The sequence below is a fragment of the Ornithorhynchus anatinus genome, chromosome 5, assembly GCF_004115215.2.
Source record: "Ornithorhynchus anatinus isolate Pmale09 chromosome 5, mOrnAna1.pri.v4, whole genome shotgun sequence".
In the NCBI taxonomy this organism is placed as follows: Eukaryota; Metazoa; Chordata; class Mammalia; order Monotremata; family Ornithorhynchidae; genus Ornithorhynchus; species Ornithorhynchus anatinus.
The window spans coordinates 93,394,609-93,421,808 of NC_041732.1; the positions used below are offsets into that span (position 1 = coordinate 93,394,609).

The window sequence follows — 27,200 nt, forward strand, 5'->3', positions numbered from 1 at the left end:
TTGTCCAAATCTCTCAACTAGCCCATTCCAAGCCAAGATCCCTTCTGTGGAGTCATTCATTCATTCAGTTGTACTTATTGAGCACTTACTGTGTGCAGAGCACTGTACTTAGCTCTTGGAAAGTACAATACAACAATAAAGAGAGACAATACCTGCCCACAGTGGGCTCATGATCTACAGTAGGGGTGACAGACATCAATAAAAGTAAACAAGCATCAATGTAAATAAATAGAATCATATATATCTGCATATATACATAGGGTCTGTGGGGTAGGGAGAGTGGGAAAGAGCAAAGGGACCAAGTCAGGGTGACGTGAAAGGGATGGGAGCTGAGGAAAAATGGGGCTTAGTCTGGAAGGGCCTCTTTGAGGAGGTATGCCTTCGGTAGGGCTTTGAAGGGGGAAGAGTGATTATCTGGCAGATTTGAGGAGGGAGCGTGTTTCAGGCCAGGGGTAGGATATTCTGGGCTTCAAGGCTCTCCATTACCTTGCCCCCTCCTCCCTCTCCTCCCTTCTCTCTTTCCACTGCCCACCCCGCACGCTCCGCTCCTCTGCCGCTCACCTCCTCACCTTCCCCCGTTCACGCCTATCCCGCCGTCAACCCCTGGCCCACGTCCTCCCGCTGTCCCGGAATGCCCTTCCTCCTCACCTCTGCCAAACTAACTCTCTTCCCCTCTTCAAAGTCCTACTGAGAGCTCACCTCCTCCAAGAGGCCTTCCCAGACTGAGCTTCTGCTTTTTCCTCTGCTCCCTCTGCTCCCTCTTGCCCCCCCTTCACCTCCTCTCAGCTAAGCACCCTTTTCCTCTGCTCCTCCCCCTCTCCCTTCCCCTCCCCTCAGCCCTGTGCTCATTTGTATATATTTTTATTATCCTATTTATTTTGTTAATGAGGTGTACATCCCCTTAACTCTATCGCAATTAAGTTGTCTTGTTTTTGTCTGTCTATCTGTCTCCCCCGATTAGACTGTAAGCCCGTCAATGGGCAGGGATTGTCTCTATCTGTTGCCAAATTGTACATTCCAAGCACTTAGTACAGTGCTCTGCACATAGTAAGCGCTCAATAAATACTATTGAATGAATGAGTGAATGAATGAGATGGGCCAGGGGTCGGTGGTGAGACAGGTGAGATCAAAGTACAGTGAGAAGGTTAGCAACAGAGGAGGGGAGTGTGCGGGCTGGGATGTAGAAGGAAAGAAGGGAGGTGAGGTAGGAGGGGGCAAGGTGATGGAGAGCTTTAAGGCCAATAGTGAGGAATTTTTGTTTGATATGGAGGTTGAAAGGCAATCACTGGGGATTTTTTAGGAGAGGGGTGACATGCCCAGAGCGTTTCTCTAGAAAGATAATCCGGGCAGCAGAGTGAAGTATAGACTGAAGTGGGGAGAGGCACGAAGTTGGAAGGTCAGAAAGGAGGCTGATGCAGTAATCTAGGCAAGATAGACTGACTGATTGTACTAACATGGTAGCGGTTTGGATGGAGAGGAAAGGGCGGATCTAGGTGATGTTGTGACAGGATTTGGTGACGTATTGGATATGTCGTCGCTTTTTGGAGATTGTTCGAAGGAATTGATGATTTTCTCCTTCCAAAATTAAGGAAGGACAGAAAGATGTGCTGTAGTTTTTAGTTCCCATGCTAATTTTTAGGTTGAACAAAATTCAGTTCATCTTCAAATGTTCGCCATCTGCTCTGTCACCATTTATTATTTGGATGAAGTTTATAAACACTCTCTCTCTGTCTCTCTCTCCCCTTGCCTCTCTCTCTCTTTATTTCTCTCTCTCTTTCCTGAGCAGGGTAAACCCTTTGAGACCAGATATTGTAATCTCCCAGGAACTTGGTACTACAGTGCTCTACATGCCGTAGACACTCGAATATTACTGATGATTTTAGACCACACAATCTCTGTTCTGGGAAGAGATGAGAATAGGGCCAAGGGTTTGAGGAGCAGAATTTCCTTTCCATTCAAGATACCAATTTGTACCTGGCTCCAATGACTTCTTGCTTCCGAGTCAATTAGAAGAGTACAAAATTTTCATAAGTCACACCTGTTGATTAACTGAAAATTCTCCTCTTAATATCAAGGGCCCCTGTGATAGCGCAGGACTTCCACTCCTAAAGTGGGCCCTGCATCCAAGCCACTTGTGGGGAGAAGGCCGTGCCTGCCTTCACCAACCTAATGCAGAGTGGAAAAGTCAGATGATTGAACGTGGTCGAAGTTCAGATTCAGGATCCCCAAGATACAGAGCAGAACAGCTTGGTACAAGATGCTTCAATCATTTTGAAGAATTCCTTCTCCCACCCAAAAACCCCAAAGCCACATTGTTTTTACACCTGTGAAAAGATGCATTTGTGCCTTTCAGATTATTCAAAGATCCCTCCTTACCACACGGAGAACCTCATGGAAATTCTAGTTAATCCTTTTTCTGGGGACCTGGGCTCTGTCTAGTTTCAGCCAACACACTGTAACCTGCTTGTAGGCAAACCTCGCTTTTCAATTATAAATACAAGAACCAAGTTTGAGGGCTATAGCAAATGCTCTATCCAGATGGAGCCTCGCTTCTCTGTCTTATTGCTGAACATGTGCTTTAGTGGACACTGAACCTCAGAGAGGATGGGAAGCAGCCACATGTCATTTTTAGGAGATTGACAGCAAATTTTCTTCTGCAGTTACTGTAAGAGAATCATGCTAATTTAAAAGGCAAGGAGCCCTGAAAGGACAACATTTGAAATATCTGGCTTAAAGCATCTGATATTTGTTTATTAATGAGCAGTAATGAATTTAGTCTGGTGACCAGTGAACTTAAAACAATTATTTTGAATGACCAAAGATTAACTTTGAACTGATTTGAAGAATTCTGCTTGCTCTGGAGCAAGCTGCCATGGCTGTCTACATTTTTGAGTCTTCATCTCCTTTCTGAGGCATGATGGACTGCCTGAGGGGGCCTATGCCCAGTGCCAGGATTATTATTATTATTATAATAATAACTGTGATATTTAAGTGCTTACTATGTGCCAAGCACTGTACTGAGCACTGGGGTGGATGCAAACAAATCAGGTGGGACACAGTCCCTGTCCTGAATGAGGCTCACAGTCTTAATTCCCATTTTACAGATGAGGTAACTCAGGCACAGAGAAGTGAAGTGACTTATCCAGGGCCACCCAACAGGCAAGTGGCAAAGCCGGGGCTTAGTACAGTGCTCTGCACACAGTAAGTGCTCAATAAATACGATTGAATGAACCCATGACCCTCTGACTCCTAGGCCCATGCTCTATCCACTGTGCTATGCTGCTTCCCACATGATTAACATTTCTTGGGTCTGTGTTAATGAAGTACCCTGGCAACTCCTACATTAGCTAGAGATGAGTATCAAGCCTCCTTGCCCAGGAAAGCATTATGCCTGGAACAGAGGAAGAGAAGGATCTGGGGTCTGCTCCCTTGCAAACATAAAGACAGCAAGAAACACTTCAGTAGACTCACTGGCAGCATCTGGCAGAGACAAAGAATGGTCAGACCCTAATTATATCCACAGATCTTCTTTCTCAAACTGGACACTTATTTATTGGTAAGAATCCATGTGCACTATCTCTGCATCACACCGAGTAGCAAATAGGACACTTTCTTATCCAACAGATCACCATTCTCCCCACTTTGAAAGTCTAACTAAAATCATATCTCCTCCAATAGGCCTTCCCTAACTGAGCCCTGGCCCCCATTTGACTTCCCTTCTGCATTACCTATGCACTTGTGTCTATACTCCTTTAATAATTATTAACAGTACTATGTGTCAAGCAATGTTCTAAGAACTGGGGTAGATACAAGATAATCAGGTCATGCCCAGTCCCTGTCCCATATGGGGCATGTAGTCTAAGGTCTAACTCTTTAGCACTTTGCTATTCGCCCCATTCCCAACCCTATGGGACTCATGTCCATTTCCTTCTTCCCTGCTGTCTCCCCTATCTGTAATGTATTTTAATATCTGCCTCCCCTTCTAAGTCTGTAAGCTTCTTGTGGTCAGGGATTGTGTCCTCCTACTCTCCTGTATTGTGCTCTCCCAAACACACAACTCTGCACACTGGGAGCACTCAATAAATACAACTGATGGAATGATTGATTTGGAAAGTAGTGATATTTTCGAGAGTTGCATGTAGGGATCTCTTTTGCTAAAATATAAGCAATCAATCTATTTTATTTCCTGAGCATTTTGCTCTGTGCAGAACACTGTACTAAGTGCTTGGGGGAGTACAATAAAGTATACAGGATCCCTCTTCCCAAGGGAGAATAATTTGACTAAGATACAAAGATGAACTGGTCACCATAGATAACATATGGAAATTATGGGTAGAAATTTTGAATTTGGTAAATAAGTAGATACAATTAAAAAATTACAAAGACTTTGGTTTTTATTTGAACTTTTTTAGTTGGTATTCACATACAGAACCATCTGTAAGGCAAATATCCCAGCTGGATGAATGAATGATTGGTGTCCAGGGCTACCTGCTGCCTCCAAGTTATATTAAGGTAGCTGTTCTTAATTTAGGTATCAAACTCTTATATTTTTTAAAATGCTATTAAGTGCTTACAGTGTGTCAAGCATTGTTCTAAAGTGCTGAGGCAGATACAAGTTAAGTAGGTCAGACACAGACCCTGTCCCACATGGGACTCACAGGGAGAGCAAGTATTGAATCCCTATTTTACAGGTGAGGAGACTGAGGCATTGAGAAGTTAAGTGACTTTCCCAAGGTTACACAGCAGGCAAGTGGCAAAACTGGAATTAGAACCCAGGTCCTCTGACTTCCAGGCCTGTGGTCTTTCTACCAGGTCTTTCAATAGTAATAAAAACAGTACACTACCCAAGGAATGATGGATAGAGGAAATTTTAACGCTTTGTGCCTTTGAGCTTTTCTGTGTGGATTGTTGGAATTCTCACTGTCAGTGGTGTCTTTGAGTACAGAGGACAGCTTTATAGATGCACATTTATATTGGTGAACAAAGATAAAACAATATTTATCTGTGAGACAGCTTTAGCAAAACTTCTCTCTGTGGGTTTCATAGTTTCCCTGCAATTGAAATTTCACAGTTCTATCGTTTTTCTTTCCTAGGACATACAGGACGGCTACTCAAGTCCCTGTGTTTCTTCAGTCTATCATTTCTGCTCCTGCATATCATCTTCCATATCACCTTAGCGAGTTTGGAAGCTCAAAACCGTATCGCACCTGGTTATAACTGTAAGTATTCCATTTTTGTTATTTTTACTTATCTAGGTTGTTCCCACTGATGTTTCACCTCCTTAGTAGGAAGTCCACCCAGTTTTTGGATTCAATAATAAATGGTTGAATTTCTCAATGAAAGTAGTGATATGTCTGGGAGAAGATACTGAGGTTCTGGGAGGGACAGTGCCCAGTTACAGCATACGTGTCTGTGATTGGACTTTAAAAGACAACACTTTACTTTCGTGTAGACTAGTATTTATCAGCATGGATTCTATCAGTGGTAGCATTTTCAATAAAGTCTTTGAACGTGATACAAGGTAAAAACAAACCACCTCCGCTAACCTTTGTCGCTGCGTTTTTAAACCTGGAAATCAAATTAGAGATGATGATGATTGTAGTATTTGTTAAATGCTTACTATGGGTAAAGCACTGTACTAGCACTGGGATAGTTGCCAGATAATAAGGTCCCACATAGGGCTCTCAATCTAAGTAGGAGGGAGAACAGGTATTGAATCCCCATTTTGCAAATGAGGGAACTGAAACAGAGAAGTTAAATGACTTGCCCAAAGTCACACAGCAGACAAATGACTAAGCAGGAATTAGAATCCAGATTCTCTGACTCCTAGGCCCCTGCTTTTTCCACCAAGTCATGCTTCTTCTCAAACTGGAGATGTTGAGTTATCACTTTTAGCGCTGTACAGATGAGGAGAAACAATAAACATTCAGGGAACTTTCTCTGGGGCACAGATTCAAGGGCAGAGCCAATCTTGTTCCTAATGAAAAGGGACTACCCTTTTGGAGACTCCCTGGCTCCTTCCCTCTGGGACTCTCCTTGCCCAGGCTACCTCCCTAGACTATAAGGGTGTGGGGAAACACAGGGCAAGAGAGCTGGGCTTGCCCAGGTTGGGATAGTGGCTCTGGATTCCCCGGGCTTTCCTGCCGCTTCCTCTGCTGCTCTTCTCTGGTGGCCCATGACCCGCCATCTACTCAAAATAAAACCAATAGTGGCATTGAGAGAGTTCCTGGGGACCAATGTAGCCTGAGCACTTTCCCCTGCTCATGGTCTCTCCACAATAAAAATAACAATATTAATACTAATTGTAGTATTTGTTGAGTACTTCCTATGTGTCAAGCACTGTTCTAAATCCTGGAAAGATACAGGATAATCAGATCAGACAGTCCCTCTTCCACATGGGGCTCACAATCTAAGTAGAAAGGAGAACAGATACTGAATCTGCATTCACAGGTGAGATAATTTAGCTGCAGAGAAGTTAAGTGACTTGTCCCAAGTCACACAGCAGACATGTAGAGAAATAAGAATTAGAACCCAGATCTTTTGACTGCAGGTCTGTGCTCTTTCCACTAGCCTATGCTGGACATTGAAAATCCATCTTTGGCAGAATCAAGAGAAAGGACACCTTTGGCGTAGGGCTAAAGTGCCTCATGGCACTCCAGAAACTGACCAATGGGAAGTGGGGAAGGGCCCTTGCCCAGGCCCTGCTAGCTCGTGTTGATGGCAGGACAGAAGAGGTTGCTGGGGTGCTCTCTACTGAGTTTACCCCCTCCCTGCACTATGTCTACATCTGCAGGGTTAAAATTCACATGTTGTGACAATCTGCACTGGAATAAGTCAACAACTATATCCTCTATATAGTTTTACTAGTTATAATTTAACTTTTAGACTTCAGGGAAGAGTGTGTGAAACTTAAAATAATCTAAATGCCTTTTGACAGGCAGCGGTTATTGTGAGCTACTGCAAATTGTTTGTTAATGTTTATCCAAGTAGAAACTGCAGAAACCTCACCTTGAAACCATCTCCATTTGAAAGGCACATGTCTTGGTTTAAACCCATTGAAACTCCAGAAAGTTTACATGTAACAGGAGTTAATCTTCAGCTCATATCTGCAGTGTTAGTGTAACTGACTTTTCTGGTTATTGTCAGCTCAGGTTAGATCATTAACATTATGCAATCATAAGATTTCTCCAAGAGAAGGAATAGAAAAGAAAGCCAAGTCCTAAAGGGAAAGCTATATAATTACCAGAACAACTCTGTCTACATATCTAGTTTTTGGTGGGATAAGTAACTCTTGGGTGATTTAACTAATGAGGACATTAATGATGACATAAAGAACATCTTTCTTGAGGAACTCAGCGTGTTTCCCAAATACTCTTTTGCTTTCCCTGCCAGCATTCCCCATTGGAAAGTAAGCAGGGCTACCAAAACTGATGCTGGAAGACAAATAGCCCTAGTGAATGTACCTTTAATTCATTCATTCATCCATCCATCCATCCATCCATCCATCCATCCATCCATCCATCCATTCATTCATTCATTCATTCATTCATTAAGCGCTTATTGGATGCAGAGCATTGTACTAAACTGTTAGGAGAGTACATTATAATAATAAATAGACAATTTCCTTACCATGTAATCTAAATGGGTTAAGAGAAGGGAGGGACCTCTCATTTTCATGGGCACACTAGCTACTGCAAATTTTTGTCATTCATTTTTTAATGCCAGCTTAAACAGAGTGGCCTAGTGGATAGATCACAGGCCTGGGAATCAGAGGACATGGGTTCTGATCCCAGCTCCACCACTTGTCTGCTTATATGACTGTAAGCCTGTCAAAGGTCAGGGACTGTCTCTATCTGTTACCGATTTGTACATTCCAAGCGCTTAGTACAGTGCTCTGCACATAGTAAGTGCTCAATAAATACTATTGAATGAATGAATATGACCCTGGACAAGTCACTTCACTTCTCTCTGCCTCAGTTACTTCATCTGTAAAATGGGGCTTAAGGCTGTGAGCCTCATGTGGTACATGGACTCTGTCCAACCTGATTAGCTTGTATCTACCCTGGTGCTTAGTACAGTGCCTGGCATATAGTAAGCACTTAACAAATACTGTAAAAATGAAACAAAACAAAGGCAGCCTTTAACAGAATCAATCATTGGGGTGTGCACCCTGATTGACGAGGGATCACAGACATCTGTTTTAATTTCCTTTTCCCGGTTCCTGACTACTCCAGGTCATTGCACCTCCAAAATTAGCACATTTTAATTGGATGGCACTCTTAAGTTTAACCGTGGAAACAAGGACAGATGGCACCAGTGTCATTTTGCTACCTAGATGTTCTGGATAACAGTTTTCCATAAAATGGATCAGATTAGGTCTGAAGTTTAGGTTGTATTCTTAGTTCCTTATAGGTAAAACTGGTTGAATTGATTGCTTTCATGGCTGCAGAATCACTGAGCCGAAATCTACAGAATTCATATATTCCTTCAGAGAAATCAAATGACGGGTCTAATGGCAGTAGTCTATCAGGTGTTACAGAACGTTTTCAGCTTCACATATGACACTAAAAACCAATACATACTTGAACTGGGATAAAAGGAAAGGGTAAGCAAACTTCAGAGTTTGCAAAGTAGTTTGCTCCAAGATTGATACAAACCAGGTTTTTAGCCTCAAGCTTTTTTTATTTTATGATCATGTTAAATAAATGCCTGAAAATCTGTTGGGGTTGGTCGTGGAAAGCCTGACTGTTTTAATTAAATTGCAGACTACAACTCCTCAATATTATTGTCACTTGATTATTTTGAGCAGAGATGACACTGTTGTCGTTGTGAAGCAAAATTAAAAACTTTTTAATCCTTGTAAGATGTTCTTGGCCTTGGCAAGAGTAAAGTAAAAAGACTCAAATTGAAAAACAAAGTTGTCTAGACTGGTCTTGCGGGGGACTTTGATTTACCAAGGTCTTGGATATGCACAAGGGTTTCAAAGAAAAATAATCTAAAAAGGGCAGAGTTTGTAATCATGTGGCATTCCAGCTCGCAAACTGCGAATATTAGTTTGTTTTCCTAACCACCTCCCTCCTGTATCTAAAACTTGAGGTTCTATCCTTCATTACAGTATAACAGTCCATCATCTCTCCAGTGGTGTTTTGAAATATTGCTTTGAGAGACTCTTGTTTCCCAGAGTCCTGTGACTATTACCTCCAGTAGTTTGATCAGTGGCATTTATTGAGTGCTTACTGTGTGAAGAGCACTGTACTAAGCATTTGGGAGTGCAGTGCACCAGAATTGGTAGACACTCCCCAATAGGTAAAATATTTTTTCAACTTTTTGCTTTCCTTTTTACCCTCCCCATTAAGCTTTCAGTTAGGTAGTTGTCTCATTAAAGACAGCACCCTCTTCTGCTCCCTCCTCCCCTTTCCCCCAAATGAGGTGTACCTAGGTAAATTAGGAAATAAATGCAGGAGGGTGAATCTCTGTCAATTTTCCTACAGCATATGTTGTGTTACCTACTAAAATATTTTTAATTCCATCCCCACTGTGCTATCCAAATAAATATAAACCAGATCTTAATTATGTCATTACAAATAACATAGAAACACTTCCTTTGACGTCATGGTAGCCGTAGGGAATTGGTAGCAGGATTTCTATGGTACTTCTGTGAAAGCAAAATGATTATTTTAATAAGCTGTTTAGGTTAGTGCCTTGAAACTATTCAAACTAAAGCTCAAAAGACTTTCTTATTCCCCGAGTTCATCTCGTCCAAGGGCAAGAGTATTTCCTGTGTTCCATTCTCCATCACCTCTCGGTCAATCCGGACCTAAATTTTATGCATTTATTTACACCTTGTTAGGATTCATGTTTATATTTGTTCCCAGTTACATATTCCATTCACTTGCATTGTAAGCATTTTAAAGTCTTTCTCCCCGTTCGACTGTAGGCTCCTTGTGGGTAGGGAAGGTGTTGCTTGCAGATGACAGCACAGGGGTTCACTCTGACGAGGCTCAGGTGGTGTGGTTATGAGGGCTCCTGGAGTGTGTGTCCTCTGAGATGGCCGGCTTGATGCACTGCAGCATTGTCTTAGGGGTCAAACAAGAATCCTTGTCAAACCAGAATCCTCCGGCATCAGCCGGAGAGCAACCAAACCCAGCTACTGAAGGTGAAGAGGCCTGAAGGAAGAGACTGAACACCTTCATCCTCTGCTCTTCTGCTTCCCTGCTGCTGCTGCTTTTGGCTAGTGGTCACGGGCCTGTGAGACAGGGGTGTAGTTTACATAAGAGGTATTTGATTGTATCTATTTGTATCTATTTGTCCGGGCAACCTATCGATTCTACCAATCCCGAGGCAAAAGAGTTGAACGGTGATCCAACATGGTTCCGCATTCCCTATGTCAGTCATTTGATGTGTTCTGAAGCTGGCACCTCCATCCTCCCTCCCAATCCACACCCCACCCCCAGATTTAGTCCTTTTAATTAATCTCGAAATAATTGAAAATGGGAGTGGAGCATAATTCAAGTATTTGAATGATCTCTGCCTTCCTGCCCTTTTTTAATCCATCTATCTGTTGCATTTATTGATATCTTACTATGTGCAGATCACTGAACTAAGTGCTTAGGAGAGTACAATGCAACACAATTAGCAGATATGCTCCCTGCCCGTAATGAGCTTACTGTCTAGATGGAGAAGCAGGACATTAATATGAATAAATTCTTCCTCCGTATGCCCGATTTTCAGTTCACCACTGGGGATCAGATATGAGTCTTCCTCCAGAAGTGGGACAACCACGAGCAGCTCCAGGAAAGAGATGAAAGGCAGTTAAAACACTCTTCCCTGCTAGGGACCTGGGATGCCTGTGGATTTACAGATCAAATTGCACCTCCTTCTTACTGAGACCTTCCCACCCCTCTCTCAGAAAAGTTCGGAGACTTTATAATTTCAAGTAAAAGACAACTAATCAGGAGGTGTGATAAAACACTCCTTTATGGGGTCGTCTTGGAAGATATTGCTTGGTTTACATTTCCTAGAGCAAAATGAGCCCTCTCCCTATGGAACTGTGATTATCACAACTGTAGGGTCGGCAACCCCTCCTAACTGAAGCATAGACCCTGATGGGTCTCACGGGAGGAATGATTCTCCCCAAAGTTCATGACTGAACTAAGAATAATAATTCAATCTGTCACCAAATCCTGGTAGTTCTACCTTCAAAACATCACTAATCCCCCACCCCCAACACACATTTTCTTCTCCTTCTGAACTGCCACTACACTGATGCAAGTATTTATCATATTTTACCTTGACTACTGCATCAGCCTCCTCGCTGACCTCCCTACCTCCTGTTTCTTCGTACTCCAGTCCACCCTGCTCTCTGCTGCCCAGATCATTTTTCTATAAAACCAGTCAGTTTTACAGACTGGTAAACTGCTACAATTCCTAATTTCTCAAGACCTCCTAGTAGTTGCTCACTTACCTCTATATAATAATAATAATGATGACAATATTTGTCAAGCACTTACTATGTGCAAAGCACTGTTCTAAGTGCTGGGGGGATACAAGGTGATCAGGGTGTCCCATGTAGGGCTCACAGTCTTAATCCCCATTTTACAGATGAGGTAATTGAGTCACAGAGAAGTGAAGTGACTTGCCCAAAGTCACACAGCTGACAAGTGGCGGAGCTGGGATTAGAACCCATGACCTCTGCCCCTCAAGCCCGTGCTCTTTCCACTGAGCCACACTGCTTCTCAAACAGACCTTCCTTACAATTGGCTTTAAAGCACTCAATCACCTTGCCTCCTCCTATCTTATCTCCTACTACACCCCAGCACACTCACTTTGTTCTTCTAATACCAACCTACTCACGGTGCCTCAATCTTGCCACTGAACCCTTGCCCACATCCACCCTCTTGCCTTGAAGTCTCTTCCCCTCATATATAGCAGATCGCCATTCTCCCCTCCTTCAGAGCCTTATTAAAACCTCATTTCCTCCAAAAGACCTTCCCTGATTAAGCCCTCATTCCTCTACTCCCTCCCTTCTGCATCATTCAGTCATTCATTCAGTAGTGTTTATGAGAGATCAGGGCTGGAGATGTTGATGTGGGCATCATCTGCATAGAGGTGTTAGTTGAAGCCATGGGAGTCAGCTGTGTGACTATGGGCAAGTCACTTAACTTCTCTGTGCCTCAGTTACCTCATCTGTAAAATGGGGATTAACTGTGAGCCTCTTGTGGGACAACCTGGTTACTCTGTATTTATCCCAGCGCTTAGAATAGTGCTCTACACATAGTAAGCGCTTAACAAATACCAACATTATTATTATTATAATTATGAGTTCTCCAATGGAGTGGGTATAGATGGACAATAGGACACCCAGAACTGAATGTCTGGCTCTAGACTGTAAGTTCCTTGTGGGCAGGGATCACGTCTACAAACTCTGTTGCATTGTACTTCCCCAAACACTCAATACAGTGCTCTTTGTACACGGTAAGGTTCAAATGTGATTAATTAATTGAATAATTATAACTGTGGCATTTTTTGAGCCCTATGTACCAAGTATAAATATTGTGGTAGAGACAAGATAATGAGGTCAGACGTAATCCCTGTCCTATATGGGGCTCACAGTTTAAGTAGGAGGGAGATCAGGTATTGAATCCCCACTTTACAGATGAGGAAACTGAGGTCCAGAGCAGTTAAGTGACTTAATAATGTTGGTATTTGTTAAGCGCTTACTATGTGCCGAGCACTGTTCTAAGCGCTGGGGTAGACATAGGGGAATCAGGTTGTCCCACGTGGGGCTCACAGTCTTAATCCCCATTTTACAGATGAGGGAACTGAGGCACAGAGAAGTTAAGTGACTTGCCCACAGTCACACAGCCGACAAGTGGCAGAGCTGGGATTCGAACTCATGAGCCCTGACTCCAAAGCCCGGGCTCTTTCCACTGAGCCACGCTGCTTCTCTTGACTTGCCCAAGCTCACATAGGTAAATGGCAGAGCTGGGAGTAGAACCCAGGCCCTCTAACTCTATGCCTATGCTCTCTCCACAAGGTCTCACTACCAAGGTGTGTTACCAAGCATGGGCTCTAGCAGGGATTGAAAAGGGCACATATTTCAAAGACATAATGAAGCACAACCTGATGAGCTAGATTGTTGAGATGCCCCCATTGCAGTGGTGAGGCCAGCCTGGTGGATTTCCATCAAGACGTGAGTCACCCTCCCTCTCAGTGGGGTCTTTCTGGATTGCTACTGGCTTCAGTGCAGTACACTGTCTCTTTAGGACACTGGTATTCCAACCCAGCTTGTAGTCATGCAGCAGCCCAAGGTCATGGAGACGAGAACCTCTCCTTCAGCTGGCTTTCTCCAGTTCAACCTTTAAAGGCTCTAAGACATTTCCCCTGTAGCCACTCAGCTTTCCTATCTGAGCTCTTGGGAATATTCCAGATTCTGGGTTTGTCCAAGTGTGGGTAGGAGTCTGTCCTGAATGTATCTGGGAAGGCCAAGGGGCACTTTCTCTCAGAAGATGACTACTGGACAAAACAGTGTACAGTCCAGGTGGGACTGACCCTCGCTAGTGGGGATAATTGGTTTCAATCAATTGGAGAAGCAGCGTGGCTCAGTGGAAAGAGCATGGGCTTTGGAGTCAGGGCTCATGAGTTCGAATCCCAGCTCTGCCACTTGTCGGCTGTGTGACTGTGGGCAAGTCACTTAACTTCTCTGTGCCTCAGTTCCCTCATCTGTAAAATGGGGATTAAGATTGTGAGCCCCACGTGGGACAACCTGATTCCCCTATGTCTACCCCAGCGCTTAGAACAGTGCTCGGCACATAGTAAGCGCTTAACAAATACCAACATTATTATTATTATTAATCATGGATTTTTGAATGCCCACTGAGTACAATATATTATACTGAGCACTTGGGAAGTATCAAAAAAGTGACATAGTCCCTACGCACAAGGACCTTTCTTTCCAGTGAGGGAGACAAATAATAATAATAATTATTATGGTGTTTGTTAAGCACTTACTATGTGTCAGGCACTGTACTAAGAGCTGGGGTGGATACAAGCAAATAGGGTTGGACACAATCCCTGTACCATGTAGAGCTGATAGTCTCATATAACTTACAAGTAGAGGGGTCAAATAGCTGTAACTCAAAGTATTTTTAAATTTATATGCATGAAAAAGTGCTAAGGATGGGTCTGTCAGTCATCATCGAGTCTTAATGTGTGCAGAGCACTGTGTGAAGCACTTGAGAAAGTACAAAGCAGTATTGTTGGTATACACAGTTGCTGCCTACAAGGACCTTACAGTTTACAGGGGCACACAGACATTAACGTGAATTACAGAGAGAGGAAATGGGAGAGAATAAGGATATGTTCTGAAGTGCTGTGGGGCAGAGGTTGAAGTGAATATCAAACGCTTAAGGGACGCAGATCCAAGTGCATGGGTGATGCAGAAGTAAGACAAATAGGGAAAATAATGGCTTAGTCAGGGATGGCGTCTTGAAGGAGATGTGATTTTAGAAGAGCTTTAAAGATGGGAACAGTGTTTGTCTGATGGATATGAAGGGAGGGGGAGTTCCAGGCCAGAATGAAGACATGCACAGGGACTGAGGTACAGTGAGTAGAGTGGTGTAAAAGGGTAATAATATGAGATTAGCCAGGTAAGATAGTTGGTGGAGAGCTTTACAAGTTTAGAGAAGCAGTGTGGCTCAGTGGAAAGGCATAGGTTTAGGTGTCAGAGGTCACGAGTTCTAATCCTGTTCTGCCACCTGTCAGCTGTGTGACTTGGGGTAAGTCACTTAACTTTTCGGTGCCTCAGTTACCTCATCTGTAAAAATGGAAAATAAAACTGCGAGCCCCACGTGGGACAACCTGATTCCCTTGTATCTACCCCAGCGCTTAGAACAGTGCTCGGCACATAGTAAGCACTTAACAAATGCCAACATGATTATTATTATTAAGTATTGTACAGCCAATGGTAAGGACTTTGATGCAGAGGTGGATGGGCAATGCTAGACATTTAGGAGCAGTGGGGAGACATGGATTACACATTTTTTTAGAAAAATGACCTGAGCAGCAGAGTGAAGGAAGTGTCTACTGGAGTGGGGAGAGTCAGGAGGTAGGGAGGTCAGCCAGGAGGCTGATGCAGTAGTCAAGGTGGGAAATAAGTGCTTGGATCCATGTGATAGCAGTTTGGATGGAAAGGAGACAGCAGATGTTACCAATGTTGTGAAGGTAGAATGGACAGGATTTGGCGATGGATTGGCTGTGTGGCTTGAAAGAGATGAGTCAGGATAATTCCAAATTTATGAGCTTATGAGGCAGGGAGGGTGATGGAGGGTGTCTACAGTGATAGGCAAGTCTATGAGACATTTTGGTTAGCATAGAAAGATGAGAAGTTCTCTTTTGGACATGTTAAATTTGAGATTTCAGCAGGATATCCACGTATAGGTGTTCTGAAGGCAGGAGCAAATGTGAGATTGCAGAGAAGGGGAGAGGTCTGAGCTGGCAAGGTAGATTTAGTAGTCATCCACTTGAAGATGGTTGAAGCCACAGGAGCCAATGAGTTGTCCAAGAGAATGGGTGTTGGAGAATAGACAGGGACCCAGTACTGAGCCTTGAAGAGTTCCTACAGAGGGTGGGAGGCAAAAGAAACTCAAAAGGAATGGCCAGAGAGATGGGAGGAGAACCAGGAGAAGACACATATCAGTGAAGTCAAGATTGGATAATGTTTCCAGAAAAAGAAGCCAACAGTTTCAAAAAAAGCTGAGAGGGTGAGGAAGATTAGGATGGACCTGGGATCATTAGATTTGGCAAGAAATATGTCATTGTTGACCTGAGAGAGGGTAGTTTCTGTGGAGTGAAGGGAACAGAAGACGGATTGGAGGGGTTGGAGAAGAGAATTGGAGGAGAGGAAATGGAGACAGTAACTCCAAGTAACTCCAACTCTTATCAACTTCACAGACCTATTGAAATAATATGTCCTTTTGGGAAACCTGCTTCATTCTCCCACCCTATTTTCCCTCCCAACTGCCTCACATATGCACTTAGTCCTACCCCTAAGTCCTTCAGTACACATCCTATAGCATTTATGCACATATCCTTCCATGCATTTGCTTAACTAACCTGCAATTTATTTTAGTGTCTGCCTCACCTCTAGACTGTAAATTACTTGAGGACAAAGATCACGTCTAGCTAACTCTATTGAGTTCTCCCAAGTGCTTAGTACAGTGCTCTGCACAGAATACACACTCTGTGAATACCACTGATTTAGTGCTTCGCTTATGACTAAGCGGCTACGGAGGGAAGGGTGCTGGGAGTTAATCAGTGAAGGCTTGTTGGAAGAATTGGGATTTTAGGAGAAACAGCGTGACTTAATGGATAGAGCCCGGGCCTGGGGAGTCAGAAGGACCTGAGTTCTAGTTCTGTTACTTGTCCACTGTGTGACCTTGGGCAAGTCATTTCATTCTCTGTGCTTTAGTTACCTCCTCTGCCAAATGAGGATTAAGACTGTTAGACTGTGTCCAACCTGAATAGTTTATGTCTTCCCCTGTGCTTAGAACAGTGCCTGGCACAGAGTAAGCACTTAACATATACCAGTAAAAATAAACAAAAAAACTTTGAGTGTGTTTGGAGGTGTGCTCTGTCAAATTTGGGGAGCAGCCTCTAAACAGACCGGCAAGATGCCAGCCCTCCACTAGGTCACAGTGTCGGGAAATCATCATTTGGTCACTTTTTGTCAAATACTTAATGAGGGACTGTTTTCCTTTGGTCCAGCATAGCACAGCTTTGTTCCCAGAGGTCCCAACAGGGTAATTAGCAAACCCTGGTCCCAGGCACTACTGATCCCTTCAGAAGCTAAATCAACAAGGAAATAGAGCGAGTGTGGAAAGACACTTCCTGAGGAAGCTGGCTGACCTAGCCGATCCCTAAACAAAAAGCAGAGAATCACATCCTGGGGGAGTTGGAAGAAAGGCATCTAATGTGTCCAGGTTGTTGAGAGAGTCAGGAAAAAGAAATGAAACCATCCCATGATATATACAACTCAGGGCAGCATGGCTCAGTGGAAAGAATGCGGGCTTGAGAGTCGGAGGTCATGGGTTCGAATCCCCGCTCTGCCACTTGTCAGCTGTGTGACTGTGGGCAAGTCACTTAACTTCTCTGTGCGCCTCAGTTCCCTCATCTGTAAAATGGGGATTAAGATTGTGAGCCTCACGTGGGACAACCTGATTACCCTGTATCTACCCCAGCGCTTAGAACAGTGCTCTGCACATAGTAAGTGTTTAACAAATATCAACATTATTATTATCGTTTATACCCATTCATCAGTAAGTACAATCCACAGGTTCAGCCATTGTGGTTTGGTACCTCACTATTCAAATGCATCGTTACAAGATACCAAAATAAATGAAGAAGATATGATCTCTCGACCACCAGCCAAGATTTAGGGAATAAGAAGTCATTCATCAGTCCTTTTAAAACTCAGATTCATTGATGAAAAAATATTGAGAAGAGTTGATGTAGTTATGTTCCGAGAAGCAGCATGGCTCAGTGAAAAGAGGCCGAGCTTGGGAGTCAGAGATCGTGGGTTCTAATCCCAGCTCTGCCGCTTGTCAGCTGTGTGACCTTGGGCAAGTCACTCAACTTCTCTGGGCCTCAGTTCCCTCATCAGGAAAATGGGGATGAAGACTGTGAGCCGTATGTGGGTCAATCTGATTACCTTGTGTCTACCCCAGTGCTTAGAACAGTGCTTGGCACAAAGTAAGCGCTTAACAAATACCACCATTATTATCATGTTCAGGAGGAATCAAGTTACAAGGTACTTTCTGAAACAAGAAGGAGGCTTTGTTTAATTTAAATTAGACAAATTTTATATTGAAGTTGAAAACCAAAAACTACAGTCATCAGAATAAACTTCTAATTTTAAAGCCTTCTGCCCAGATTCATAAGTGCTCACTGTGGGCAGGCAATGTGTCTGTTCATTGTTATACTCTCCCAAGCATTTAGTACACTGCTCTGCACACAATAAGCATTCAATGAATATGAGTGAATGAATAATCAGGATACATTCAGTCATATTTATTGAGCGCTTACTGTGTGCAGAGCACTTTAGTCGATATGATGGTATGCTGTGTGACTTTAATTAAGATTAGATGGTAGTTTAGTTTTGGAACCATATCTTAATTTATAGCATGTAAGTCTATGGGAAAATGTATCCTAAAGCCACATTTGCAAGGAATGTAGCCTCACTTTGTTGTGTAGTACGTCTGAGTGAGAAGGTTGGGGTGGGGATGCAGGGAAAGAAGGAACAAGGTTTGGGGTACAGCAGGGCAGGAAATTCCCTAGGAAATGGGATGCGAATCATCGAAGGGTGGGATTTATTGTGAAATTTTTATTTTCCTCTATGTCCTGGTCATCATATTAGGACTGGTTCTGGAATAGACCCTAATAAATTTCATTTAAGACTATGGAAACAGGTGCCTCATGGTACAGCCATTCTCGACCTATATATATTTTCAAGAACACCTCACATCCAGATCATGTTGTATACATGGCTGTGCTTAGATGTTTTGTCTCTCTTTTTTCAAATGGTATTTGTTAAGCACTTACTATGTTCCAGGCACTGTTCTAAGCACTGGGTTAGATAAAAGGTTATCAAGTCCTTTATGGGGCTCACACTCTTAAATCCCCCTTTTACAGATGAGGTAACTGAGGCACAGAGAAGTGACTTCACTTGTTCAAGGTCACACAGCCGGCAAGTGGTGCCAGGATTAGAACCCAGGTCCTTCTGACTCCTAGGGAAGCAGCCTGGCTTAGTGGAAAGAACAAGGACCTGAGAGTCAGGGAACCTGGGTTCTAATCCTAGCTCTGCCAATTGCTCTACCAATTGATAGCTGTGTGACCTTGGGCAAGTCACTTAACTTCTCTGTGCTTCAGTTTCTTCAACTGTAAAATGGAGATTAAATACCTGTTCTCCCTCCTACTTAAAACTGTGAGTCCCATGCAGGACAGGAACTATATCAAACCTAATTGATTTGTACTTACCCCAGGGTTTAGAGTAGTGTTTGACATATAGTAAGCACTTAAATTCCATAAAGCAAACACACAGGTCTATGATCTAGACACACTGCTTCTCTTCTGACATTAAAGAAGCCAGAGTCCCTGTCTTTCAGAGCTTTCATGAGAAGCAATGTGGCCCAGTGGAAAGAGCCCGAGTTTGGGAGTCAGAGGTCATGGGTTCTAATCCTGCTCCGCCACTTGTCAGCTGTGTGACTTTGGGCTAGTCACTTTCATTCATTCATTCATCCAATAGTATTTATTGAGCGCTTACTATGTGCAGAGCACTGTACTAAGCGCTTGGAATGAACAAGTCGGCAACAGTTACAGTCCCTGCTGTTTGACGGGCTTACGGTCTAATCGGGGGAGATGGGCAGACGAGAAAGATGGCAATCAATAGAGTCAAGGGGAAGAACATCTCGTAAAAACAATGGCAACTAAATAGAATCGAGGAGATGTACATTTCATTAACAAAATTAATAGGGTAATGAAAATAGATACAGTTGAGCAGATGAGTACAGTGCTGAGGGGATGGGAAGGGAGGGGGGAGGAGCAGAGGGAAATGGGGGGAAAAGAGGGTTAAGCTGCAGAGAGGTGAAGGGGGGGCGGTAGAGGGAGTAGAGGGAGAAGGGAAGCTCAGTCTGGGAAGGCCTCTTGGAGGAGGTGAGTTTTAAGTCGGGTTTTGAAGAGGGGAAGAGAATCAGTTTGGCGGAGGTGAGGAGGGAGGGCGTTCCGGGACCGCGGGAGGACGTGGCCCGGGGGTCGACGGCGGGATAAGCGAGACCGAGGGACGGTGAGGAGGTGGGCGGTGGAGGAGCGGAGCGTGCGGGGTGGGCGGTAGAAAGAGAGAAGGGAGGAGAGGAAGGAAGGGGCGAGGTGACGTAGAGCCTTGAAGCCTAGAGTGAGGAGTTTTTGTTTGGAGCGGAGGTTGATAGGCAACCACTGGAGGTGTTTAAGAAGGGGAGTGACATGCCCAGATCGTTTCTGCGGGAAGATGAGCCGGGCAGCGGAGCGAAGAATAGACTGGAGCGGGGCGAGAGAGGACGAAGGGAGATCGGAGAGAAGGCCGACACAGTAGTCTAGCCAGGATATAACGAGAGCCCGTAGCAGAAAGGTAGCCGTCTGGGTGGAGAGGAAAGGGCGGATCTTGGCGATATTGTAAAGGTGAGACCGGCAGGTCTCGGTAACGGATAGGATGTGTGGAGTGAACGAGAGAGACGAGTCAAGAATGACCCCGAGATCGCGGGCCCGAGAGACGGGAAGGATGGTTGTGCCATCCATGGTGATAGGGAAGTCTGGGAGAGGACCGGGTTTGGGAGGGAAGATGAGGAGCTCAGTCTCGCTCACGTTGAGTTTTAGGTGGCGGGCCGACATCCAGGTGGAGACGTCCCGGAGGCGGGAGGAGACGCGAGCCTGAAGGGAGGGGGAGAGGACAGGGGTGGAGATGTAGATCTGCGTGTCATCTGCGTAGAGATGGTAGTCAAAGCCGTGAGAGCGAATGGAGAACAGAAGAGGGCCAAGAACTGACCCTTGAGGAACTCCAACAGTTAAAGGATGGGAGGGGGAGGAGGCGCCAGCGAAGGAGACCGAGAATGACCGGCCAGAGAGGTAAGAGGAGAACCGGGAGAGGACAGAGTCCGTGAAGCCAAGGTGAGATAAGGTATGGAGGAGGAGGGGACCTCTCTGGGCCTCAGTTACCTCATCTGTAAAATGGGGACTAAGACTGTGAGCCCCAGGTGGGACAACCTGATTCCCTTGTACCCTCCCCCCCGGCAGTGCTTAGAGCAGTGCTTGGCACATAGTAAGCACTTAACAAATACCATTAGCTGCTTCTGCTGCTGACTTTCATCCTGGAGGGCTCCAGCCGAGTCCTGAATGGTGTAATAGTGCAATAGAGTCTAGAAATGTCATCTGCAAAGGATGGGCACCATATGTCTTTGCTTTCCTACAGGAGGAAAAGCGGAAGACATCTGCTTAACAGCAGCAAAAGCTAAATTTTGTGTGAGCCTTTATCTGCAGACCTCCGTAACTGCCAAAGATTCAAATTTGAGTGACGCTAGACACATAACAGGGCAGTGAGCTTCAAACGCTGGAAGACCCATTCTGTTGGCTTCACTTGAGCTTTGCGATGCAGCAATTTCAGTGAAAATTATTCACTCTACTCAAAGTCAGATAAGTCTTAGGGTTATGGGACCAAATGTTGGTCCAAGATTATGAATGGTCTTGGAAGGAGGGCAAGAATAAAGAGATATTTACTTCACATTTGTTCTCTGATGTCAAGTAAAATGGAAAGATGCTCAAGAGCAGAACAGAAGCTTTGGTTATGCCTAAATATAGTCATGGTTTTTCTGAACAACAGTGGTTTCCTGTTAGGACTGAGCCTGTTGTGGGCAGGGATTGTCTCTATTTGTTGCTGAATTGTACTTTCCAAGCACATAGTACAGTGCTCTGCACACAGTAAGCGTTCAATAAATACTATAGAATGAATGAGTGACTGTGACGTTTACGGTAGTAATTCTTCTTGCCGAAAATTTTGACTTGGATGGTAACATCCCCCTGCAGCCATTGACTATTCTGGGAACAACAGCTAGAATTATGGGAGCAATAATTTAGCCAGCGTGCCCAATTTTAACCAAACTAGGAAGGTGTGGCTTTGTCTTAAACTACCCTCTGTGCCTAAGTAGAGGCTATCTATAATTTCTGGCTGATTAAACCAGTATGGACAATTAAGACTTTTAATAACATTTATTGAGTGCCTATTGAGAAGCAGCAGCGTGGCTCAGTGGAAAGAGCACGGGCTTGAGAGTCAGAGTTCATGAGTTCGAATCCCAGCTCTGCCACGTCAGCTGTGTGACTGTGGGCAAGTCACTTAGCTTCTCTGTGCCTCAGTTCCCTCATCTGTAAAATGGGGATTAAGACTGTGAGCCCCATGTGGGACAACTTGATTCCCCTGTGTCTACCCCAGTGCTTAGAACAGTGTTTGGCACATAGTAAGCGCTTAACAAATACCAACATTATTATTATTATTATTATTATTTGAAGGTAAAGGGCTAAACACTTGGAGAATATCCCACTCCCTTCTGCACCTCCTTGCTCCCTTTATTCATTCCCCCTCTCAGTCCCACAACACTTATGTACATACCTGTAATTTTATTTATATTAATGTCTGTCTCCCCGTCTAGGCTGTAAGTTCTTTGTGGGCAGGAAATAGTCTGTTATATTTGTACTTTCCCCAGTGCTTAGTAGAGTACTCTGAACACAAGAAGCACTCAATATATACAACTGACTGACACGATCCCTATTCTCAAGGAATGTACAATAAAATGATACTAGTAGAATTAGTATTCATTGAGTGCTCACTTGATTCAATACAATCTACTAAGTTCTTGGTAAGCACAAAACAAAGAAGTGACCCGTTCCCTTCCCACATGGAGTTTACCCTGTAACAGAAAAGATGGACATAAAACTATTTACAGATGAAGTAGTCATCATGCTCATTGCTTCAACTACCAACTCCATATGGGGACCCCCAAATCTACCTTGTTAGCTCTGAACTCTCTCCTTGTCTGCAATCTCTCATCTCTTCATGTCTTCAGGACATCTCTATATGGATGTCATCCCAGCATCTCAAGATTAATATATCCAAACCTGAACTATTCAGCAGCGTGGCTCAGTGGAAAGAGCAAGGGCTTGAGAGTCAGAGGTCAAGTCCCCGCTCTGCCACTTGTCAGCTGTGTGACTGTGAGCAAGTCATTTAACTTATCTGTGCTTCAGTTACCTCATCGGTAAAATTGGGATTAACTGTGAGCCCCACAGGGGACACCCTGATTACCCTGTGTCTACCCCAGCGCTTAGAACAGTGGTCTGCACATAGTAAGCGCATGACAAATACCAACATTAGTATTATTATTATTATTTCCTCTAACATCTTCTCCATCTCACTTGCCCCATTACAATTGCCAACACCACCATCCTCCTTTCCTCTCTTTCAACCCCTATGTTCATTCTTTCCCTAAATCCAGCTGGTTCTTCCTCCACATTTCTAGGATTTGCCATTCCATGTCCATTCAAAGGGTAGGTGACCACAGCTTCCCAAAATTTTAAAGTTGAGAAGGCCCACTTAGGGAGTCCTGTTGGCTTGGTCTGATGTTGGGAGAGAATGTGGTGTGGGAGAAGGGCCTCTGTGGGACTCACCCATGATGCTTTGATCAAGGACAGATATGCTAAGTGCTTGGATCAGCGTAGTGGCAGTGTTGAAGGAGAAGAAAGAGTCAAAACATCTCTGACTTTGAAGGTCAAACTAACAGGATTTGGTGATAGACTGAGTTGTTATTACTAGTCACTTCACCCATGAATTTTTGGGAGGGTCTTTCCTCCTGTGGGACCCACTAAGGTCCATGGTTCAGTTGTAAGGGGGTAGTGGACCCTACAGTTATCCTAATCATGGTTTCAGGATGAGTGGGCACATTTTGCTCTATGAAATGTTAAACAAGCAAAATCTTTTGAACTTTATTGTGATGCTAATTGTGTTGGAATTTTTCCCCAAGTGCACAACATTTATTTATAGCTTCTGAGAAAGGCAGTCAAACACTAAGTGTTCATTTCTGCAATTTCTGCTCCATAGCAATTTCAAATTACACTCTCTTGCTTTGTCTCTCTGCTCTGTCTCCCTGTCTCTGCCTCTTTCTCTGTCCCTCTCTTGTCTCTGTTCCTCTTTCTAATACACAAACACACACACACACCTGTCTCTCCACCCACCCTTACAGCACAAACACCACCTCCTATATGACAGGAAAAAAAGCAGAATTCAAAGAGGAAATGAGAGATTGTTTTCCTAAAATCAAGTGTAGCACAATAGATGTGAAAATCCATCTCTGACTTTTTCCAGTTGTTCAAACTTCTTAGCTGAATTAGATGTATATGGTATTTGTTAAGCTCTTACTCTGTGTCAGACACTGGACCAAGTGCTGGAGTCCATATAAGCTAAGTAGGTAGGACTCAGTCCATATCCCATATAGGGCTCACAGTCTTACTCCCCATTTTACAGATGAGGTAACTGAGGCACAGAGTAGTTAGGTAACTTGCCCAAAGTCACACAATGGAGAAGTGGCAGAGCTGGGATTAGATGTCAGGTCCTTCTGACTCCCAGCCCCTTGCTCTATCCACTAGGCAATACTGCTTCTGCATAAGGCATGTACTGCACCATGAGACTTTCATTAGAGACCTGCCAGTCTCACCTTCACAACATTACCAAGATCCGCCCTTTCCCCTCCACCCAAACCGCTACCTTGTTAGTAAAATAACTCATCATATCCCCACTAGATTACTGCACCAGAATCCTTTCTGGTCTCCCAACCTCCTGTCTCTCCTCACTTCAGTCTCTACTTCACTCTGCTGTTTGGATTATCTTTCTACGGAAACGCTCTGGGCATGTCACCCCTCTCCTCAAAAATCTCCAGTGGCTACCTATCAACCTTCGTATCAAGGAAAAACTCCTCACTATTGGCTTCAAAGCTCTCCATCACCTTGCCCCCTCTTATCTCACCTCTCTTCTCTCCTTCTACAGCTCAGCCGGCACACTCTGCTCCGCTCCACTTCACTCCTCTGGTGCTAACTTCCTCACTGTACCTCATTCCCGCCTGTCCCACCATTGACCCCTGGCTCACGTCCTACCTCTGACCTGGAATGCCTTTCCCCCTCACATCTGCCAAACTAACTCTCTTCCCCTCTTCAAAGCCCTACTGAAAGCTCACCTCCTCCAGAAGGCCTTCCCAGAGTGAGCCCCCCCTTTTCCTCTGCTCCTCCTCCCCTCCCAATCGCCCCAACTACCTCCCTCTTCTCCCCCCGCACCCCATGGCACTTGTATATATATACATATTTATTATTTTATTTATTTTATTAATGATGTGTATATATCTATAATTCCATTTATTTATATTGATGCTATTGATGCCTGTCTAATTTTGTTTTGTTGGCTGGCTCCCTCCTTCCAGGCTGTGAGCCTGTTGTTGGGTAGGGATTGTCTCTATGTGTTGCCAAATTGTACTTACCAAGCGTTTAGTATAGTGCTCTGCACACAGTAAGTGCTCAATGAATACGATTGAATGAATGAATGAATGAATGAATGAAAGATTAGGAAACTTTGTCTGCCAGCTCAGTTAGTTGGCTTTAGGGTGGTAGGGTAATGCTTCATTGTTCGAGAGGATCATTTTACTTGGTTTTGGTGGATGGTTCAGAATGGGTTGGGAAGAACAGCCCTTGACTCTAGTGGGGGAAATTAATAAATCTGTAGATAAAACTTGGCCATTGAGATGAGATTTTGGGTGTTTTGAAGCTATCAGGCTCCATAGTCCAAGTTATTTCTAGGGGTACTGATATGCCGTAATGGGCTGGAATTTCCATCTTGTGGGATAAAGTGAATTACAACTTTGAACTCGGTTATTGATCTAGTTCCCTTACCTCCCTGGTGATTGCTGTAGAAAATTCCAAGTGCCACATTTCGTGTGCCATTTTTTCTCACTTCGTGCTTGTGGTCTCAAACTGGTGTGTGACAATCCAGATCATCTGTTAGACGTAGACTTGTATTGAGCCATCCACCCCTACAGTCACTGGGTAACTTAATCTGTCTGGTCCTAAGATTGTGTGGTTTGGGTACTTGGCTCCCGATAGATATTCACAGAAAGCCTACTCTGTCATGAATGAAACTATTCAAGGAGGAAAGAAGGGAGAGAGCAATTTGTAAGCACCTCAGTAATGTTTGAAATGTAGTTAGCATTCCTTGGCCTGCTACTTGATAATTTTGACCCCTTGATAATTTTGCATCCTCTGTGGTCTTCTAGGTTTGGGCTGCTCTGTCAGAAAAATGAAATTCTAGGATGCAAGTTTTGGAGACATGTGTTCCATTCAAGAGTCTACTATTCTTCTTGCTATTGGTTAGGGATTTGGTGCATAGAAGTGGGTGGATCTGATACCATGGGTGGAGAGAGGGTCAGGATTGAGCTGGAGCCTGCCGGAAAAGGGCTTACTAGGTGGTGCTTTCTTTATTTACCTATAAACCTTTTCTCTTTGAACCAGGGAACCCCAGGTGTGAACTCCTTTTGTACAGATACCTGGAATGAGCCAGGCAGAGATTCCCATTTAAGAACTCCGAGAAGCTTTGGGAAGCACTGTGGTCTAGTGGATAACAGTACGGGCCTGGGAGCCAGAGGACCTGGGATCTAACCCTTGTTCCACCACTTGCTTGCTGTGTGACCTTGGACAAGTCACTAAACTTTTCTGGGCCTCGGTTTCCTTAACTGTGAATTGGGGATTCAATTCCTGTTCTCCCTCCTCATTAGACTATGAGCCACATTTGGGAAGGGGACTGCATCCAGGCTGATTAACTTGTATTTTAGAAGAGCGCTTGACACATAGTAAACACTTAACAAATTCCTTAAAAAAGGAAATAATCCATTCATTAGTACCTGAGCATCTCTTCGCCATCAGTGGTATCTTCTTTGACAATAATAATTATAATAATAATTGTGGTATGTATTAAACCCTTACTATGTTTCAGGCATTGTGCCAAGCATTGTCCTCCCCCTCTAAATTGTAGCTCGTTGTGGGCAGGGAACATGTCTGTTTATTGTTGTATCGTACTCTCTCAAGTGCTTAGTACAGTGTTCTGCACACAGAAAGTGCTCAAAAAATAAAATAAAATAAATTGACTGACTACTTGACACTAGGGTAAGTACAAGATAATCGGGTGAGATAGTGTCCACGTGGGACTCACAATCTAAGCAGGAGGAAGAACAGGTATTTAATTTATAATTCACAGATGAGGAAACTGTAGCAGAGAGAAATGAAAGGATTTACACCAGGTCACCCACAGCAGGCAAGTGGCACAGTAGAGTTGGGATTAGAACATGGGTCTTCTGACTCCCAAGATCTTGCCCTTTCCACTAGGCCAAACCGCTTCTCTGACCAGATCTGATAGTTTTACAAAGGTCTGCGAACTCCTAAAATCCCATTTTTCTTTAGCTCTTTGAAACCCACCTCCTACACTTGAGTCCTATCCCACTTACTTTCCCCTGCCAGAAAGCATCCCACCTACTTTTCACCATCCCCCTCTTTCTGGTATTTAAGAACTTACTCCGTGCCAAGCACTCTGCTAAGCA

General features: G+C 44.0%; 1 protein-coding gene across 3 annotated transcripts in view; it reads left to right on the plus strand.

Annotated features, from left to right (window-relative positions):
* Nucleotides 1-27,200, plus strand: part of PIEZO2 (piezo type mechanosensitive ion channel component 2) — a 522,557-nt gene that overhangs the window by 173,394 nt on the left and 321,963 nt on the right. For all 3 annotated transcript variants that reach the window (XM_029065631.2, XM_029065630.2, XM_029065632.2), the window contains exon 3: nucleotides 5,094-5,219. In XM_029065631.2, the coding sequence (XP_028921464.1) occupies nucleotides 5,094-5,219 (126 nt within the window). The remainder of the gene's footprint in view (nucleotides 1-5,093; nucleotides 5,220-27,200) is intronic.